We start from the raw sequence: 18,776 nt of genomic DNA on the forward strand, positions 1-18,776 counted from the left end.
AATCCCGGCCGGAAACCAGAAGTCACGATGACAAGTAATTTCCAACCCCTGCCTAGACGAGTACAGCTAAAGAGTACCCGGGGCTCCCCATGCGGAGAACATCTTCAGCTTGTGAGCCAGGAAAAGGGTTGAGTAATTTCTTGATTCCCAAAACCCGGACGCGCCTCCACCGGCACGCCGCTTCCGACCAGGGTGATGGAAGGAAAGAAATGGCCTTGACAATGCAAAACCCAAGCATTCACGGTCGTTCCCGTCGGCGGTCGCGAACAATTTGATCTTTTCACTATCTAGATACGAAGAGAATCCGGCGATTGTGGATTGATTCTTTTTTTCATGATTGTTCTAGTATGTATGATGTGTGATTGACGTGGTGATTGACGTGGTGGGTGCGTGCGTGTGTGTGTGTGTGTGTGTGTGTGTGTGTGTGTGTGTGTGTGTGTGTGTGTGTGTGTGTGTGTGTGTGTGTGTGTGTGTGTGTGTGTGTGATGGGTGCTTGATGGTTGTGCTTGATGGTTGTGTGCGCCGCCCCTCTCCAGTCGTGCACCGCCCCTCTCCATTTCCCGGGGCAGGGAGAGGAAGCCCTGCGGTCGACGCGTGCGCTCACGCTGACGACGTGCGGCCCGGCACGAGCCCATTGTACTGCGACTCGAGCCACGCCCAAAAATCCTTGATCGCCGGCGTGGCGATCGCCTCCTCCCACCCCTCCTTCATAAACCATAGTCCCTGCCGCTGGTCGAAGACCACTTCGCCGTGGATGTGGGTGGGGTGGCCCATCACCACAGACTTGTCGCACCTACCACGTCAAAGGCTCGTCGGCGTGAGCTGCCCGCGGCAATAGTAGCACCGAGTGCGATGGCCGCACGGCGGCAAGGGAGGAGAGGGCGGCAGAGAGGGCGGTGGAGAGGGCGGCAGAGAGGCGCACCCCTTCTCGCCGTGCTTGACCGACATGCCGCATGGCATCGAGTCTGGCGGGAAGCAGTGCAACACGAACGAGTGCTTGAGCAGGTGTTGCCACAGCCGCCACTTCCGCAGCTCCGCCTTGTCGCTCGCCGGCGGGCGGGTCGTGTTGTACTTGAGCACCGGGCACGAGCGCGCCACTGCCACGTGCGGCAGCACCACAAACTTGGAGCGGACGAGCCGCGTGTAGCCGACGTGCGACGTGTTGTCGTAGTACTTTGCCTGGAAGTCGGCGTTCGACTTCATGCGGCTGCCGCCGCTCCAGTCGACGACCTGCTGGTCGAGCGCGTTGTTGATGGCCCACTGGTCGGACGCCTGCCAGCGTGGCTGCTTCTGCCGCTTCTCGGCGATGAGGAACTGCGTCTTGCGGAAGATGGCCACGTTGGCCGCAGTCGCACGTAGAAAGTAGAAGCCGGTGCAGATGGCGGCGCCCCACTTCTTGACGACGTTGCGCGGCCGGCCCCAGATGCGCTCGCCGATGATGTCACCGTCGCGAAGCAAAGGCTCGGGTGAGCGCAGAAAGACCTGCGGCCGAGCGACGCGTCAGGGGCTCCGCCTCGGGGGAGCGGCGCAGTGGCGGGCCGAAGTGACGGGCGGCGTGTGGCGGGCGGATGGGCGGGCCGAGCGGCGGGCGGAGGGGCGGCACCGCGTCCAGGTCGGCAAAGAGGACGTTGAAGCCCGCCTCGAGCACGCGGAGCCCGAATCGCTGCCGCTCCCCGATCACGTTGAGCTTGGTGATGCTCACGCTCCCGCTCGCCACGCGCGGCAGCAGCAGGCCGGGCGGGGCGTCGAAGCGGCCGAGCGTCGCGCCGAGCGCCTTGTCCATCGCGACAAGCACAAAGTTGCGCAGCCCGAGCGCGCGCGTGGCCTGGCACCAGTTGAGGGCGAGGTCGAGGAAACTGCTCGTCGCGAAAAGCAGCGTCACCGTCTTGCCGTCCCACGCCGCCGCAGCCGCGCGCCGCATCACCGCGAGCGCCGCCTCCGGCAGCTCGTCGGTCGGGCCGGACGGCACGAGCGCGGCCAGAGGAGAGGTGCCGCCGCCACTGGAGCCAGCTCCACCAGCTGGCCCGGCGGCTGCCTGCAGCCCTGGCGAGGGCAGCGCGGCCTCGCCCGAGGTCGGGGCTGGCACGATGGCGCACCCGACGGACTGGCCCTTACACCAGAGCTTCTGCACGTCTGCGTCCGAGGCTGCCGCCTCCTTTGGCGGCAGCTGCGCGAGCATCGCCGCCGCGTCGACCGGCCCGCCCTTGCCCGCGCACTGCAGGATGTCGCGGGAGAGGAGGGAGCGCCGCAGCAGGTAGGCGGCGGAGACACTCTTGCTCGGTAGGATGGTCAAGTGGGCGACGCACGCGTCGGCTAGGGGCGAGTCGCGCGGCTGCAGCGCGCCCGCCTCGGACTCGCGCTCGGAGGGCGTGCTGGTGAGCATCTTGCGCACCTGCGTGCCCGGCAGGTTGAAGGCGGTGCCGAGGTCCTCGAGGCAGCCGCCGTGCCTATAGCGGACGTGTCGTGGACGCGTCGTGGACATGCCGCGGCGCCGAGGTCCCTCGCGACAGCCGCCGCGCTTGCGCAGCATCGCGTTCATGAAGAGCTGGTCGCAGAGGATCTTGCACCGCAGCGGCTCCTTGTCCCAGCTCTCGAGGAGGGGCCGGTGGGCGGAGGAGAGGAGCATCACGCCTACGGCTCACGTGCGGCCGGCGTGCGGCCGACGTGGCCGCGGCGATGCGGCGGGGAGGGAGCCGTGTTGCCCGAGTTGAAGATGCGCTGCCGCTTGAGCGCGACGTTGGAGCAGCTGTCACGCGAGAGGCCGTAGATCTGGCAGAGCGACTTTGCGTGCATCGTGTGCCAGCCCTGCACGTGGTACGCCTCCACCACCGCGCCGAGCGAGCGGCAGTCCACCTGCGCAAGCAGGTTGGCTCAGACAGGGCTCAGAGAGGGCCCAGGCAGGGATCCGCCTCGAGCAGTCCACCTGGGCGAACAAGTCTGGCGCGAAGGGCGACAGCAGGACGTCGTCGTCGATGAAGAGGACCTGGTCGTACACGGCGAGGAAGTGGCGCAGCATCGGCAGCTTGACGAAGTGCGACGAGCCGCCCGCCTGCGCCGACGCGTTGTACGCCGCCAGCGCAGGGTGCTGCGGCGAGTCGACCACGTGGAAGTCGGCGCCTAGAGATGGCGCGTTTTCTCCCTCTCTCTTTTGTGCCGGGTGGGGTGTGGCGCGGGGACAGGCGAGGGTCGGCGCCGGTGCGGCGGGCGTAGGCGAGCATCGACACCTTGGTTACGCCGAAGTGGGAGCGGGAGCCGGTCGAGAGGGTCACCAACGCCCGCCGAGGCGAGGCTGGGCACTTGTACTCTGCGAGCGCCGCACCGCACGAAGGCATGCCGAGGTTGGTGAAGCTCTTGCCGCCGCCACGCCTGCGACGGCCGCTGCCGCCGCCGCCGCCGCCACCACCACCATCGGCGATGTCGCCACCGCCACCGGTGGTTCCACTGCTGCCATCACTGGCGTTGACCATGCCACCGTCACCAGCGCTGTCGCCGCCAGAGGCACGGCCTCTGCCTCGCCTGCCACCTCCGCCGCCCCTTCGCCCGCCCTTTGCCCGCCGCCTCCGACCTCCCTTGCCCTCTTTTTGGACCTGTGGTTGGCTGTCGTCGTCGCTGACGCCTTGGCCTCCAGCCTCGTCACCTTTCCTGGGGTCCTGGAGCGACCAGGCGGGTGCACTGACCGGCGCTGCGTCTGTCACGAGACCAGTAGAGCGGCGCTCGACAGCTGCGGTGCCGGATGTTGCCGAGGCCGGAAAGGCGTAGTAGATGATGAGGAGCACGAGTCCGACGTCGAACACGAGCCAGCGATTTGGCAAAACCGCCATGACCGCGACGACCTCGCCCCTCGTCCGTCGCACGGCTGCTTTGGGTCGCCAAGTGCCCGCCGCGTAAAAAAAAACATTGAACCCAGAAGAGAATACATGACGAGTAACGAGTGTACTGTACGGTACGGGGGGAGTCGCGCCACAGCGAGCGGCTCGGCCGCGGCAGCTCCCGTGTTCAGTAGCAGTCCTGCCGACAGCCCGACGCACGCGGGATGCCGCATCATGCCGTCGGACATGGGAGGAAGGCGAACGGCATGCAAAAGTGTACATCGGCCGGGGAGGACGAGTCGTCCCCGCGCCGCAGCTCACGCCACGGTCGCGATGGAGACGGTGAAGAGGGCCGAGAGCAGCGCAGAGGTCGCAGGCCGGAGGTGCAGCGGCAGGTGCGAAAAGGCGATGAGGTTGTACGGCATCCACAGCATGAACTCGAGCTGCGCGGCAGGGGGTGAGCGGAGGGAGGTCAGCGGGTGTGGCAGCAGAGAGCAGGTTGCGTCTGGCTGCAACGTTGCGTCTACGGTCTATCCGCGCCTGCATCAAGAACGGCAAGTGCGCCACCACGGAGGTGGTGGCTGCCTCGACGCCGGCGCCAGTGAGCAGGGGAAGCAGGAACAGGTACGCCGAGTTGGCGCAGGGGGCAAAACAGGTGTAGTCAGCGAAGGCCTTCGCCGCCACGAGTCCTGCGCTCTCCGCCGTGCTGTCGCCGAGCGTTGAATCCAAGTGCCGCATCCACTGAGCGCCGCACAAACCCGAGACGACTGTCGCCACCGCAGCCATTGAAAGAGTGTGCGTCGGATCTGCTGCTCCATCGCGCGCGCACTGCCCGGCAAGGTCAGCCCCAGCTCGCAGGATTCCGCTACTAGCAGCTGCCGTCGCCAGGTAGTGCTTCGTCGCGACCACGCTGTACGCGTCTCGCGCTCGGCCGACAAGAGCGTGCGCGTGCGCGAGGCGCGCCGTCGGTAATGAAGGGTGGAGCACGGCGACCGTGAGTGGGAGCAGGATCAGCAGCATCCAGGTCCACAGTCAAACTGCCGGGGGCAGGTGAAAGCCGGACGGGCCACTTCAAAAGCAAAACGGTCAGCCCCAACTCAAGGAGCGTGACAATCCACGCTGTGAACAGAGTGCGAGGCGTGAAGAAAGTGCGCGGACACGGGGAGGAGCCCCACGGAAAGTGCAGCACCCGCCCGGTGCCGTGGGTGAGCAACCTGCACCCCACTCCCTCCCTCCCAGACACACAACCCGCACACAACCCCCACAGCGTGGACGTCTACGTGTTCAGAAACACCAAGCAGCGAGTCGAGGGTGAAGGGGTAAGGGGCTGTGTGGGGCAGAATCTTCATCCGGCTTATCTAGGAGGGGGGGGGGGGGGCAGAAGGGGTAAGATATGGGCGAGGCCAGCTAGTCGGACACCCTCCCGTCGTCGGAATACTCCTCGGACCGGTCGGCGACCTCGGCGTCCTGCTCGTCGTCGTCCGTCTGCATCGCCTCGCCGGCCGTGAACCTGAACACGGCGTCGGCCGGCGCCGAGGCGCCGGCGGCCGTCATCAGGTGCATAACCATTTGGTCGCGGCATGCCGCATCAACCTTGCCGCGCCCGGCCAGCTCGTTCGCGAGCCAGTCCGGGGCGACGGTCGTCGCCACGGTGCCCTGGGGGACCGTGGCGCACACCACGCTAGGGCCGCGCCGATATCCGTCGTCCCTCTCCGGGGGCAGCGAATAGGTGACCCGAGTTTTGGACCCCGCCTGGCTGCGCGCCCGCGCAGCTGCAGACCGTAGTCCGTCCATCACGTACTGGATGTTTCTCGCGTAGCTGCGCGCGCGGGGGCTCCGCGCGCTCGGCCTCGCTCGCAGCGCGCTCGCCGGCCTCGGCTTCGCCCGGCGCTCCTTCTGCCGGATCTTCTTGGCCCTGCGAGACGCGGCCTTTGCCGCAAGCTTCTCATCGGTGAGCTCCTTCTTCCTCGGCGCGGTGCGCTCGACGTGTACGGCTTGGTTCTCCGCTCTCTTTTACACGAGACATACTTCCGCGTTACGTTCCTTACGCCGCGAGGGCCGAGCGCTCCGCCCTCCGCGGCCTGAACCGACTCGCACGTCTCGCGCGCGCGCGGAAAGGAATTGATGTATGTATGTATGAGCCGATAATACTCCAGCAAGAACCGATAAATAGACGCACAACAATCCCCGACCGTTCGACCGATAATAATATAGCCGTCACGACGTAGAGAAGACTCGGGGAAACGGGAATAGCGAATACATGCACGTATGTTAGAGCGAGGCCCCCTTGAGCTAACAGCTAATGGGCTGTGCGCCGCGGCCGGCCGAGGACTCTAAGCTTCTCCCTGGACCACGTCCACGGGCTACACTACCGTGGGCGTGCCGGCGCGGCGGCGGCGGGGCGGCGGCCGGATCGAGAGCCCGCCGTCACTCGTCGTCGTCGTCGTCGCGGGAGGGCGCGCTCTCCGGCAGGCAGAGCCTGGGGTCGCACACGCCCTCGATGAGCCTCTTGAGGTCGACCTTCTGGCGTCGCGCCGCAGACAGCTCCTTGCTCGCCTACACTCTCAAGCCAGGAGGTCTCGAGGGTCGGAGTGTGCTACGCTGCGGGGCACCGTCTCGCTCGCCCCCTCCAGCAGCGCGGCCGCCTCCGCCTCCGCCGCATCGGCCGACTCGACGCTCGTATGGGCGATGTTCGCGCCCGGCGCGGAGAGGCGCTCGAGGAACGTCTTAGCCGCTCCGGTCCTCTCCCGCCAGCGCCTCGCGATCGTCGCGAGGTTCGGCGCGGCGGCGCCAGACTGATCCGCCTCAGCGCAGATGGCCTGGGCGGACAGGAGGCGGCGGTGGTGGGCGGGGCGGTATTGGCGGTGGTGGGCGGGGCGTCGGGCAAGATGTGCGGCGCGGGGGGGCGCGGAGGCACCTTGAGCAGCCGCGCGGGCAACTCGCCGCTGCTGGCCCGCTCGAGCGCACACCTGCTCGGCGCGCGGGTGAGAGAGTCGCCTCGAGGGCGGGGCGACGGCCGGGCGGAGGGGCGGGGCGGAGGGGCGGGGGAGAGGCGCACGAGGGGAGGCCCTCGGCGAGGGTGAGCAAGTCGTGGTAGTTCCAGTACAGCGCCACCTGCCGACAGGGCGGGGTGCAAGTGACGGACCGCCTCACGGCGCGGCGTGGGCCCGTCCTGACGGCGGGCAGCAGCAGCCTTGGAGGTGAGCGAGAAGACGCGGTGCCACGCCCCCGGCCGGAGCAGCGCGAGGTCGCCGCCCTTCAAGAGCACCTACAGTGCCGCACGCGGGAGCGCCTCTCCGACCCCGCGCTCCCGAGGCTCGCCCGCCCCGCCAGAGGCGCGCCATCGCCGCCGACGGCATCGACGCGAAACGCCTCCACGCACCCGGCCGCGGCTCGCCGCCCTCCTCGCCGCCCTCCTCCGGCGGCAACCACTCGTGCTCCCACTCGCTCTCCGGCGTCTCCGCGGCGCCGCCTCCGCCGGTGAGGCCCGCCTTGAGCCCGTCCTCGAGGGACCAGACGAGGAAGAGCGAGTCGCCGCGCACCTGCGGGAGAGGAACGCAACCTCCCGGGCTGGCTCTCGGCCATCCTCTCGGCGGGGTCTCTCGGCCGGTCGGCGCCTGGACGATGAGGGGCATCACGCCGGCCTGGTCCTTGTGCGTCTTGGTGAGGAAGCCTCGGTGCATCAGCTGCAGGCCTGTCCGACACGCGAGCGGGGGGGTGCCGCGAGAGAAGGGCCGCGAGAGAAGGGCCGCGAGGCGGCGCAGTGGCTGGCGGCGGAGGCGGGGCGGGGCGGGGCGGGTGGCGGACCGTACGAGAAGTCCTTGTCGATGCGGAAAGTGTTGGCGGGCGCCTCGATGCCGGGGAGGTCGAGGCCGAGCTGCTTCGCCTGGCGGCGGGAGGGGAGGGGCGGCGCGGGACAGTTCGCGCGGGAGGCTGAGGGCAAGCCTCGTCTCGGCCGAAGGCTGTGGCGGCGTATCTCCGGCGAGCCTGCGCATCCTCGAGCCGCATCACGGCGCCCTGGAGGAGGGGAGCGTGGGGGGTCGGGGCGGGAGGGGCGCGGCCAAGCAGAGGAGGCGGGAAGAGAGAGAGAGGTGGCGGCGCCGAGGAGGAGGGTACGGGGTAGGCGGACCTGTCCGCCGTCGACGAACTCCACCAGCCGGACGGTTCCATGGCCGGCGCAATGGCTGCTCTCCCCCTCGCCCGCCTCGGTCCCGTCGTCCGCCCGCGCGCCCGGCGCCGCCGACCGAAGCCCATACGCCTTGACGCGCACAGTCACCGCCTTCTGGCGGTACTGCGCCTCTGCGCGCGCGCGCAGCTCGCGCAGCGCCGCGTCGCCGTCGCCGTGACCGGCAATCGAGAGGAGCCCATGCGCTGCGCGGCCGCGGATGAAGCCGGCGGCGCCGCCTGTGGGCGAGAGTCGCGGACGTGTCACGGAGAGTCGAGAGGCGGCCAGTGGCGCCGCCCGCCCGCCCGCGCGCCCTTTTGCAGCAGCGCGACGCGGCGAGAGTCGCTGCTCCAGATGCCGCCGGCGAGGCCGCGGTCGCTGAAGGGGCACACGCGGAAGTCGCTGGCGGAGAGGTTGCCGAGCGGCCCGCTCGCCGGCCGCAGGCTCAGCAGGGCCGCCTGCGGGTGTGCCGTGCGCGTGTGGTGGGAATACCCTCGAGCCGGGCCGGCGGCTGGCACGGGGGGGTGCGCAAGGGGAGAGGGGGTGCGCAAGGGGAGAGGGGGTGCACGCCTTGGCGGCTGCAGCTTCCTCGCGCCGCCCGTGGTCCTTCAGGAAGGGGAGGAGCCGCCCCGCGACCTCCTGGTCGTCGCTGCTCAGCGCAGCGAGCGGCGCGCCGCCAGCTGCGCCGGCAGCAGACGCGTGGCTCTCGCTGCTCCCGGCAGAGCCACCTCCTGCCTGCTGCGGCGGCGGGTGCGCGGCCTCGTGCCGCGAGCGCTTGCGCGGTGGCGTCGCCCGCGCTTCCGCCGCCTCCGCCTCCGATTCCGCCGCCACCGCCGCTGCCTCCGCCTGCGCCGCCGCCCCTGCTCCTGCTGCGGGATCGACGCCGGCGCCTACCGCCGCGGCCGTGTCCGGCAGCATTCCGCCTGCCGCCTCGTGGAACCACTTGGCGAACTTGGCAGCGTGCCCCTGCTTCATAGAGGCGTGCTCCCGCCCGGCTACTCTCAGCTCCTCCGTCGTGAGATGCCGCATGTAGCGGACATCGTCATAGCCCGCGGCGACGAGGTTCTCGGCGTACTGGCCGAGCTTGAGCCGCTCGTGCTGCAGCACCGCGCGCACTGCCTCAACTTGCTCCGGATCCAGCTCATCCGACGGTGGCGGCGGCGGCGGCGCTGGTGGCGCGGGATCGATCTGATGCGGCGAAGGCTCACGGGGCATGGGCTCCGGCTCCTCGCCGGACTCGGAGACCGGCCCGGCGACGGCGAGCTGAGGCTCCTCCTCGTCGGAGTCGCCCGTCAGGTCGATGGCGTCGTGAGGCGAGGCCATGCCGGCCAGGCGGCGAGGTGCACCCCTGGTTCGCCCGGGGCGCGGCTCCCACGTCAAGTCGACCGCGCGCGCGAGGGCGCGGGAGAGGATGGCGCCACTGGGCAGAGCGAAGCACGCAAATTTCTTTTTCAGAAACTGATTATTTTTTAAAGTTAGATTCCAGTTTCTGTGGCAAACGGCTTCTTACGCTCGGCCCCAGTGGGGGGTGCCCGCGCCGCCTAGCTCTGCGGACGGCCCCCCCCACCCTTCATGTAATCATGTAGTCCCCACAATCGCTGACGTGGGATCGCTTGTCATGTGAGAGAGTGCCTTGTGTGGTTTTTCGCTTTCTCTTTATGAAGAACCAAGATGAAGGCTTCGGTCGCACTTCTCCTTCTGTGCACCTCGGGCTCCTCCGCGTTGCGGCTCGGCGCTCTGGCCTCGCTCGCGCCCACGCTCACGCCGCGCCGCTCGGTGCGCCTCACAGCTGAGCAGCCAGAGACGGAGGCGCCTATTGCGGATGAGGCGATCCCGCCGCCTCCGCCTCCTGCGCCTGGGGTCCTGGACAAGGCTGCGGCCGCGGTCGGCGAAGCCGTGACCGGCGCTGCCGATGCCGTCGCCTCCGCCGCAAGGGCCAAGGCGGAGGCGATCGCGGCGGAGGTGCAGGCGGCGCCAGCAAAGGCTCAGGCGGCGGCGCAGGATCGATTGGACGCGGCGGTGGCGGCGGCGCAGGCGACGGCGGAGGAGGCGGCGGAGAGCGTGCGGGCGGCTCCGGGGCGTGCGGCTGCCGCGGCTCAGGGCGAGGTGGACCGGCTGTTGAGCGAGGCGTTCACTATGCCGGGAAAAGCGGCCTCGGAGGCGAAGCAGTCGGTCGAGCAGTTTGCGGCTGAGAGGGCGAGAGAGGTGGAGCGCAAGCGGGAGCAGCTCTCTCGCTTGAAGTGAGCGCGATGGGAGGCCGATGTCGGTGAGTCGCTGAGAGTAGACAGCATCCGTAGTTTTTCCTCGGGGCCGTGGTGGGCGGTCGTGGTGTGGGCGACTGCAGGGGTCCCTCGCGAGGCTCGATCCTCTATCGTGATGCCTGATGCGTGACCTGAGAAGGGCCGCGCGGTGCGCGGTGCTGCGACACAGCGAGCGTCTGCGCGTGAAGCTTTATACGGCCTCGCATAATACATGTGTCTCAAGATAAACACAGGTACGGGTGTGGACCGCCCAGTGTACTGTGTCTGTGACGTAACACGTAACACGTATTTCTCGGCGTTACTGCAGCGCGGGGTGGCCGGCACACGCGGGGCGGGCGCACAACCAAACAGGGCGAAAATTTTACGCTGCATGCCTCACTTTGCGGCGAGCGCGTCGGAGAGGTCCATCAGCGACGACTCGTCGCCGTCGAGGCCGAGGGCGGCGAGCAGCTCGTCTCCCTGCAGCGCCGTGTTGATGTCGGCCGCGTCGACGCCCGACTCGCGCTGCTCCTCGATGTAGCGCATCGCGCGCTGCAGCACCTCGAAGTAGAAGTCGGTCCCGACCTCCTTGGCGCCGAAGCTGCCCTTCTGCGCCGTGCCGAAGAGCGTGCCGGCGCCTCGCAGCTCGAGGTCGGCGCGCGAGAGGGCGTGCCTTCGTTCACACCGATGCGTGTGATGGGGCGGCCCAAACAGCAAGACGGCGTCGCGCGAGAGGGAACGGCGCGCCCCGCGCCGAGCCCCGTCTCTCTCTGGAGGACTCGCAACCGCTCGAGCGTCTCGGGCCGCAGCGTCGCCGGGTCGGGGTGCATCATCAGCGCGTACGCCTGCACCGAGGCGCGCCCGACGCGGCCGCGCAGCTGGTGCAGCTGCGAGAGGCCGAAGAGCTGCGTGTCCTGCACGACGATCGTGTTGACGTTGGGGATGTCGATCCCGTTCTCCATGATTGTGGTGGCCACCAGCACGTCCGACTCGCCGAGCGTGAAGTCGACGATCCGCCGCTCGAGGTCGCGCAGCCCGCCTGCAGCAGGGCGCGAGAGGAGGGTCGGGGAAGGGACCGAGAGACGAGGTACGCCGACGCCAGCGGTGTCAGCTGCCTGCAGATAGGGTGCGAGCGAAGGGTGAGGGAAGGGTCCGTGCCGAGGACGCGGCTCGAGGTCGCGCAGCTCGCCGTACGCGTACGAGAGGCGCGCCTCGGGGACGAGGCTCGTGAGGAAGTCCATCTCGCGCTGCACGTGCTCGATGCGAGGCACGACGTAAAAGACCTGGGTCGGGGGTTGGGGTTAGGGGTGGGGTTGGGGGTGGGGTCAGGATTGGGGTCAGGGTTGGGGTTAGGGTTGGGGTTGGGGTTAGCATGACGAAGAAGACTTGCGCCAGTGTGTGCAGGAGGCGTGCAGGAGGCGTGCAGGAGGCGTGCAGGAGGCGTGCAGGAGGCGTGCAGGAGGCGTGGAGGAGGTGTGTACAGCGTGTCCAGGAAGGGTGCCTGCCCGCCGCGAGCCATCTCCGCGCGGATGGCGTCACAGACCGACTCGTCGTGCCTGGAGGGGCCGGAGGGGCGCGTCATGGACACTCGTCCTGCGGGGAGGGCGGCCTCGCGGAAAGGAGCTCGCGCTGCCGCGTCATGACGCGCGTCTCGACGGGCCTGCAGGGGAGAGGGGTCGCGAGGCGTGATCCGAGATGCAGCGAGGTGGAGACGGCCATGCGGCGCCATCTCTGGGCTTTTAGCATCTCTGGGCGTGCCTCCTCCCGTCGGGGGGGGTCTCGAGGGAGGACATGTCGCGGATGCCGGACATGCACATGTACATGGTGCGCGGGATGGGCGTGGCGGAGAGCGAGAGCACGTCGATGCCGAGGGCCGCCTGTCTCGGAGTTGCTATATTAGATTCAGGAGTCGGTACTGAGCGCTGGCCCTGCCTGGCCCCGCGCCGTGGGGAGAGGTGTGGGAGAGGAGAAGAGGAGAAGAGGAGAAGAGGAGAAGAGGAGAAGAGGTGGGGGGGGGGGGGGGGAGTGGGCGCGTGGGCTGCACTGGTGTGTGTGCTGCCGCGTGCGTGTGCGCGTGTGGCACACCGGGGCGGCGGCCCACGCTCGTAATCGTCGTAGCGGGGCGGCGGGCCGCGGTCGTCGTAACGCGGAGGCGGGCCGCGGTCGTCGTACCTGAGCGGGGGAGAGGCCAGCGTCGGGGGGGCAAGACGCGTGGGGCGCGAGGAGGGGGCGGATTGAGGAGCGGCAGGCAGGTGCGAGCTGGGAAGGGGGAGAGCATCAGTCCATGGGTGGTGGCCCTAAGTAGGATGGTCGTCAGCGCTTTGTTGGGAGCTACGCTGGCCGTTCCTGCGCGTTCTTCCTCTGCCCTCTCCGTCTCTCTCGCGCGCGCGCCGCGGGGGTGCGGTGTTGGTGCTGTCGGGCGGTGGTCTCGGGGAGGGGGGGTGAGTTGTACCGCCGCTCGTCGTAGTAGTCGCGCTCGCGCGGGGGCGGGCCGCGGTCGTAGTCGTCGTAGCGGGGCGGCGGGCCGCGATCGTCGTAGCGAGGCGGCGGGCCCCGATCGTCGTACCGCGGGGGTGGGCCCCGGTCGTAGTCGTCGAAGCGCGGAGGCGGGCCCCTGTCGTCGTAGCGAGGCGGCGGCCCGCGGTCGTCGTACCGGTCGTAGCGCGGCGGCGGAGGGCCCCGATCATAGTCGTCATAGCGAGGCGGCGGCCGGTCGTAGTCGTCCCGCGGGGGCGGCCCCCGATCGTCGTACCGCGGCGGCGGCGCCCCGCCGCCGCCGCCGCCGCCGCCGCGGTTGTCGCCCCACGGCGGCGCGCGGTTGAAGTCGAGGCGGAGGATGTTTCCGCCGACGTCGTGCTCCTCCTGCTTGGCGCCGATGGCCTCGTCGACGGAGTCGAAGTCGATGAAGGCGGCCAGCGTCGTCTTGCCGTTCGCCTTGGGCAGGAACTTGACGCGCGTCACCTTGCCCCACCGCTCAAAGTGGCTGCGCAGGTCCTGCTCGCCAGTCGTGTCGGGCAGGTTGCCCACAAAGAGGTGGCGCGTCGGGTCGTTGCGCTCCGACTGGCGCGGCGGGCCGCGGCCGCGCTCGCCAAAGTTTCCGCCGTCGCCGCGGCCAAAGTTTCCGCCGTCGCGGTCCGCGTCGCGCCGGTCCCTCCGCATCGGCGGCCCCCGGTCCTCCGTCTTTTGCGTCGCCAACTCGACGCGAAGGCCGCGCCCCTTCATCTCAAAGTTGTGCATCCCGCGGATGGCGTCCTGCCGCGCGTGGGCGGGGGGCGGTGGGTAGCGAGCAAGAAGGGCGGGACGGGGTGCGGGCGAAGAGGCCGGCAGTGAAGGGGAGGGGAGAGAGAGCGCGCACCGTGGCCGCGTTGGGGTCTGTGTACTCGATGAAGGCAAAGCCCTCCTTGGCGGAGAGCATCGAGATGTCGCCGTACTGTAGGCAGGGGGCAGGCAGATAGTTGGCGCCACCCCCCCCCCCCCCCCCGCGCGCGCGCGCAGCTGCGCATGTTTGGGCCCTGCGCGTGATGCGCACCTTGCCGAAGTGATCCCTGAGCTCGTCCTCGTTGACCTCGTAGTTGACGTTGCCGACGAAAATGCGCCGGCCACGCCCATCCTCGCCGCCCTGGTACACCTGAGGCAAGGCGCGCGCGTGAGGACAGCGCAAGAAGAGACAAGGGCGCTGAGGGCGCCGCCCCACCATCGTTTGGGGCAAAGGGATTTCTTTCGAGACGGAAAGCGCTGAGATCAAGTGATCTGTGATCTGTGAGGGTCCGCCCGCAGGCGCATTTTGTATACCGAGGCGGTGCCCGGTGCCGAACCTGTCGGACCTTAAGACAGCATTGTAGATCCCTGGGCGAGGGTGGTGGACGCAGAAGCCGCCCTTGTCAGACTGCCCGGTCTATTTAGGCTAGCGCAGAGACACCTCACTTGACCTTCCTGCCCGCCCCGGGGCTGACCAGCTGCCGGATGCCCTCCTGCGGGCTCACGTCCCAGCTCTCGAGGTGGCGCACGACCAGGCCAGTCGCCGGGTCGAAGACGTGCTCCACGCCCCACGGCCACGCCAGCACCGGGCTCCACGGCAGGCCGAGCCGCAGCTTGACCAGCAGCTTCGTCTTGTACGACGGCGGCACGCCCGCGGCCGCGTCGCCCCGCTCGATCTCGGACGAGAGCGTGCGCGTCGACGACTCGGTGATGAAGCCGCCTGCGCGGCCAGCCACCTCGGCTGATCCAGGGCCAGCTGGGATTGCAAGCGGGAGGGCGTCTCTCACCCGCGAGGTTCTCGAGGTTGGCGACGAAGCGGTCGCGGCCACGGAACGCGACGAACGGGTCTGCGAACTCACACTGCTCGTCGTAGAGCGCGACGTCCATCGCGCCGGTGAGAAAGTAGGGCCGCGGGTCCCCCTGGTGAACAGTGCGACCCGAGCTGAGTGGATGAAGACGACTCGTCAGAGGAGGGCCGCGGGTCCGCCTCGCTCCCCTCGTAGTCAGCCGCCAGGCGCTCGATCGCCTCGTCCAAGTCCTATGGTGGCACACTGAGTGCGCGTCCTCTCTCGAGTGCGAGTCGGTGCGCGCGGGGCCGCATTCATCTAAGGGTCCGACTCCTTTGGAGGCGGCTCCGTCGGCGGCGGCGGCGGCGGCGGCCCCTTGACCGCGGCCGCGAGCTTTCCGAATGCCTCCGTCGCAAACCACACGCCCTTCGTCGCCACACCGGGCTCCTCCTCGTCGGAAGCCGTGGGCGCGAGCGGTTCGCACGTGAGCGGGTCGTACCGGGATGCGAGAACCGACACGGGCGGGGCTTCGGGCTGCAGCAGCGGGCGCAGCGGCGGGAGCAGCGCAGAGAGGAGGATGTCGTAGCCGGGGATGGAGAAGTGGTCCTCCTGGGCAGAGACGAGGCCGTCGGCGTCGGTCTCCAGCGTGGTGGTCACGACGTACGGCTTGATTGCGACACCAAACGCGCCGAGGTTAACGCCGCCCGACAACCGCCAGACCACCGTGATTGCCCGAGGGCCCGTGGCTGCAGCGCAGACCACCTCCATGGCGGAAGTCTCCTGATTGAAGAGCCGGCGGACCTGCCGACAGTACGGCTCGTACCCGTCCAGCTGCACGTCCGGGTCCGAGAAGCGAAAGCTGTCGCTGAAGAGCTCCGGCATCCCTCGGCCGGTCACAAACCAGCCGCGCTCGCGCAGACCGGTGTCGATTCGGCCGGCCATCTGCTCCGTCGAGAGACCGCGCGCCTTGGGCGACTCCCAGTCGATGTCCGCAAGCGCATCCACCGCTGTCTGCTGTGCCTCGCCGCCCTTGCTGGGGAGAAGCGTGCCGAGGAGGGAGATGAGCGGATTTTTCGCCTCGTAATCGCCGGCGCAGCGCACGTGACCGCAGCGCGGTCGCAGCTGCAGCGCAGAGGCGCCGCCGATCAGGAGCGCGAGATGCGAAATCATTTCGACATTCGCGCGGATATCAGCGGATTTTAGCGACATAAAAAGTCCCCGATAACCTCGCGAGGCGTGTCCGTGTACGTACGTGGAGTACATGTGGTGTGTTAGGGAAACCCGGTACACGGAACTAACCCTCGGAGACCCGTGTTTACTTTACGGCCCTTTCCCTGCCTGCGAACGCGCACCCCCGGGGCTACTAGGGCTCTCTTGCCCGTAACCCGACACCGATCATCCGGCTCGCTGGGTGCGCTTCTTAGCTCCCCGGCCCTGGATGTGAGGTTGATAACTGCACTCCAAGTGCTCCAAGTATAACCAAGTGCTCCAAGCAATCGTTAGTTAGCTAAGCGCGCCGGCAAGAGCGGTGTGCATGCGATGGAGATTATGAAGGCGGACTTCATGGGCGGCCAACAAGTCCAGCCCATCCTACGGCAGATGCTGCGCGACATGCGCCTACAGGCGGAGCAGAGCCCGCAGGTGTTCAAAAACAACTGGCTCTCTCGCGTCGACGACCTCGACCCAAAGCCGTCGGCGGCGGAGCTCTATGACAACTTTGTCTTCTCGATCAACGCTGAGACCGAGGGCATGTATGAGTCGTGCATCAGCGGTGTTGGCATATTGCTCGGAAAGCCGACAGATGACTACAATGATTCTACAAGCAGCACGTCGACAAGCTGGCCGAGAACATGCAAGATTCGCTGACGCGAGAGACAAAACTCCAGTCGACGAAAGTTCAACACGCGCGGTTGCTGTATACTGCACCCGAGAGGCGGGCTGACAAGCCAATGAGGGGCCCAGAGAAACCTCGTGATCGGCAGGGGCGCGACGACGGGGACAGGCGCCAAGAGCGAGACAAGCCTCCCCCGGGATCCTCCAAACCCACCGCAACGTGGGACTCGGGCCTACAGGGCCGTTGCTCCCGTTGCGACGGTAACCACAACAGGAGCGAGTGCACTCAGCCGGTCACGCAGTGCCCGTACCGCTTCCCAAACGGTGAGGTCTGTGGCAAGGACCACCAGCACCACATCAAGCACTGCTGGTACAAGAACCCGAAGCTGTGCTACAGCAAGAAGATCCGGGATGAGATCCTGGAAAAGATCGCCGTCAGCTTCCAAAGCAAATGAGGAGCAAGATGACGGTGTTGTTAAGCACTACCTCGCCACGGCCGAGGACGAATACTACGAGGACTACGAGGGTGAATCTGAAGATGGCATTGAAGAGGCATAGGACAATTTGCCTGCCGCCCCGGCGCTGGGACCCTCCTTTCACACATGAATAGACAAGACGCCCATCCCATAGAGAGATGGTGTGAGCAGACGGAGGTTGCGTCGCCGTACTCATTCAGCATGACACCGTAGCTTAGGTACGAGCTAACATATGCAACGACTAAGAGGATGTTCGGGCATCGGCTAGTCGTTGGGGGGGTGTGCTGCTCGTTCTCAGGGAGGGGCGGCGTAGTCCCGTTCACACCCTCACTTAGGCATGAGCGCCCGAAACTTAAACGGCGGGCGCTTGACGAACCCGAGGGGGGGGGACGGGGGCAGCAACGGCTGCGGCCCCGAGAGTCGAATCGACAACTCATAGTTCGAACTGGCGACTCATAATGAAACTTGCTGAAATCGCCCTGTGGGGGCGGCAGCGGCGACCGCCCCGGGGGCGGCAGCGGTGACCGCCCCGGCGAATATGTTTAGCGACTCCCACCCCCAAGGAAGTTCTGATAGACATGTCCAGGACTCTGTGGCTGAAGCAGCGTGTGCGTCGAAGCCACAAGAGGGCTGGCTACGTCAGAGAAGGGGGGGGGGGGTTCGCGTATTTTGTTTTTCCTTGAAAACGGTATGAGACTGTGAAACGATCGCCGCAAGGGGCGTGAACACACAAGTGCGTAATGACCGCAAGTGGTCGTGAACACCCCAAAAGGGGTGTAAAAGTAAATACTCCACTTATTCACAGATACCATACCAGCAAAGTACCCGAATCCAACTCCACGTGCCCAAGCGCACACCGGCCGGAGCGCCACCGGGGGGTGCCGCCCTCCCGTTCATGAGCCCAACAACACGAACGCTATCCATCCTCACCGGCCCCCTTCCCCGCGGTCGGCCTCGCTCGCCGCGCCAAGCCGCGGTCCGGTCGTCCGCCCGGCGGCCAAGGGCGGGGAGGGAGGGGGCCACCCGCGCTCGCGCAGCTCCTCATCGCAAACCCTGTCAGCAGTCCTCCTCCGGGAATGTACGTAAGAGCTACGTACATGAGGAGAAAAGAGAGAGGGGGTTTGTGTTCTCTAGGCCCCTGAGGGCCCTACGCGCGGCGTGAGAGCTCGGAAGCGAGCTTTGCACGGCGATCGAGGATGGCACGGTTCACCCCCTTCACCGAAGCGATGGAGATGCGTTCCGCGTGGTGTGACACAAATGAGAGGCGGGAGTGGGGAGGGTACGCGGTGCGGTCAACGCCCGAGCGTTGAGCCTTGCGCGCAAGGCGGTTGATCTTTGCAACTGCTGGCGGCGAGAAGCCGCCGCCGAATGTCTCGTGGAGAAGCAGGTTGAACTTGTTTCGTTTGGTGAAGATCCCATCATGGTAGTGGCCACGCTGTGACTTGACGTAGCCTTGGCCGGTGGGTGTGGTCGAACGCCCGTTGACCACGGAACCCGCGTTGCTTGCAGCCCATGTTTGCAAGGCGGGCGCGCTCTTCGGTGTTGCCGAAGGCGAACTTGTCTCCAACGGAGCCGGGGTTGCCTCCGGTGTCGGCGCGGCCGACCCCAACGGGCAAGCCACCCCGGAGGGGGGTCCAAAGTTTGACCTCGCTGATCTCGTCTTTGCCCCCGGGGGCCTCGCCCGGCTCAGCCAGGTCGAAAGTACGTACGTACACTGAGAGAGAGAGATACATATACACTGAAAAAGATCAATCTGGATACCGAGCCACGACCCAACTACTCGAGTACGACTGTAATTGCACTTGGAGCACTTGGAGTGCGGTCATTAGCCTCACATCCAGGGCCGGGGAGCTAAGAAGCGCACCCAGCGGGCCGGATGATCGGGATCGGGTTGCGGGCAAGAAAGCCCTAGCCCCGGGGGTGCGCGTTCGCAGGGCAAGGGCCAAAAAAGTAAACACGGGTCTCCGAGGGTTGCCATCGCTCATCTT

At 67.4% G+C, this 18,776-nt stretch overlaps 5 protein-coding genes across 5 annotated transcripts; all 5 read right to left on the reverse strand.

Annotated features, from left to right (window-relative positions):
- Nucleotides 1-600: 600 nt before the first annotated feature.
- On the reverse strand, nucleotides 601-4,057 carry EMIHUDRAFT_202613 (hypothetical protein; the record flags this gene model as incomplete). Its single annotated transcript, XM_005784428.1, has 8 exons — nucleotides 601-793; nucleotides 923-1,482; nucleotides 1,604-2,313; nucleotides 2,509-2,590; nucleotides 2,665-2,853; nucleotides 2,924-3,117; nucleotides 3,566-3,840; nucleotides 3,918-4,057. The coding sequence occupies 8 exons, from the start codon at nucleotides 4,055-4,057 to the stop codon at nucleotides 601-603; spliced, it is 2,343 nt and encodes a 780-aa protein (XP_005784485.1).
- A 69-nt stretch (nucleotides 4,058-4,126) lies between these two features.
- On the reverse strand, nucleotides 4,127-4,829 carry EMIHUDRAFT_202614 (hypothetical protein; the record flags this gene model as incomplete). The annotated part of the gene is made up of 2 exons (XM_005784429.1): nucleotides 4,127-4,252; nucleotides 4,326-4,829. 2 exons carry the CDS (start codon nucleotides 4,827-4,829, stop codon nucleotides 4,127-4,129), a joined length of 630 nt encoding a protein of 209 aa, XP_005784486.1.
- Nucleotides 4,830-5,216: 387 nt separating this feature from the next.
- On the reverse strand, nucleotides 5,217-5,603 carry EMIHUDRAFT_202615 (hypothetical protein; the record flags this gene model as incomplete). Its single annotated transcript, XM_005784430.1, has 1 exon — nucleotides 5,217-5,603. One exon carries the CDS (start codon nucleotides 5,601-5,603, stop codon nucleotides 5,217-5,219), a length of 387 nt encoding a protein of 128 aa, XP_005784487.1.
- A 342-nt stretch (nucleotides 5,604-5,945) lies between these two features.
- Nucleotides 5,946-9,393, reverse strand: EMIHUDRAFT_449491 (hypothetical protein). Its single transcript, XM_005784431.1, has 13 exons — nucleotides 9,183-9,393; nucleotides 8,869-9,098; nucleotides 8,543-8,709; nucleotides 8,367-8,467; nucleotides 8,080-8,213; nucleotides 7,939-8,004; nucleotides 7,617-7,695; nucleotides 7,433-7,503; nucleotides 7,082-7,351; nucleotides 6,868-6,923; nucleotides 6,727-6,778; nucleotides 6,434-6,628; nucleotides 5,946-6,365 (listed from the first exon to the last, which is right to left on the reverse strand). Exons 1-13 carry the CDS (start codon nucleotides 9,295-9,297, stop codon nucleotides 6,237-6,239), a joined length of 1,665 nt encoding a protein of 554 aa, XP_005784488.1. The 5' UTR covers nucleotides 9,298-9,393; the 3' UTR covers nucleotides 5,946-6,236.
- A 4,583-nt stretch (nucleotides 9,394-13,976) lies between these two features.
- Nucleotides 13,977-15,664, reverse strand: EMIHUDRAFT_434185 (hypothetical protein). Its single transcript, XM_005784432.1, has 4 exons — nucleotides 14,813-15,664; nucleotides 14,680-14,730; nucleotides 14,480-14,612; nucleotides 13,977-14,412 (listed from the first exon to the last, which is right to left on the reverse strand). The coding sequence occupies exons 1-4, from the start codon at nucleotides 15,647-15,649 to the stop codon at nucleotides 14,135-14,137; spliced, it is 1,299 nt and encodes a 432-aa protein (XP_005784489.1). The 5' UTR covers nucleotides 15,650-15,664; the 3' UTR covers nucleotides 13,977-14,134.
- Nucleotides 15,665-18,776: the final 3,112 nt, after the last annotated feature.

This window comes from Emiliania huxleyi, assembly GCF_000372725.1.
Source record: "Emiliania huxleyi CCMP1516 chromosome Unknown EMIHUscaffold_17, whole genome shotgun sequence".
NCBI lineage: Eukaryota > Haptophyta > Isochrysidales > Noelaerhabdaceae > Emiliania > Emiliania huxleyi.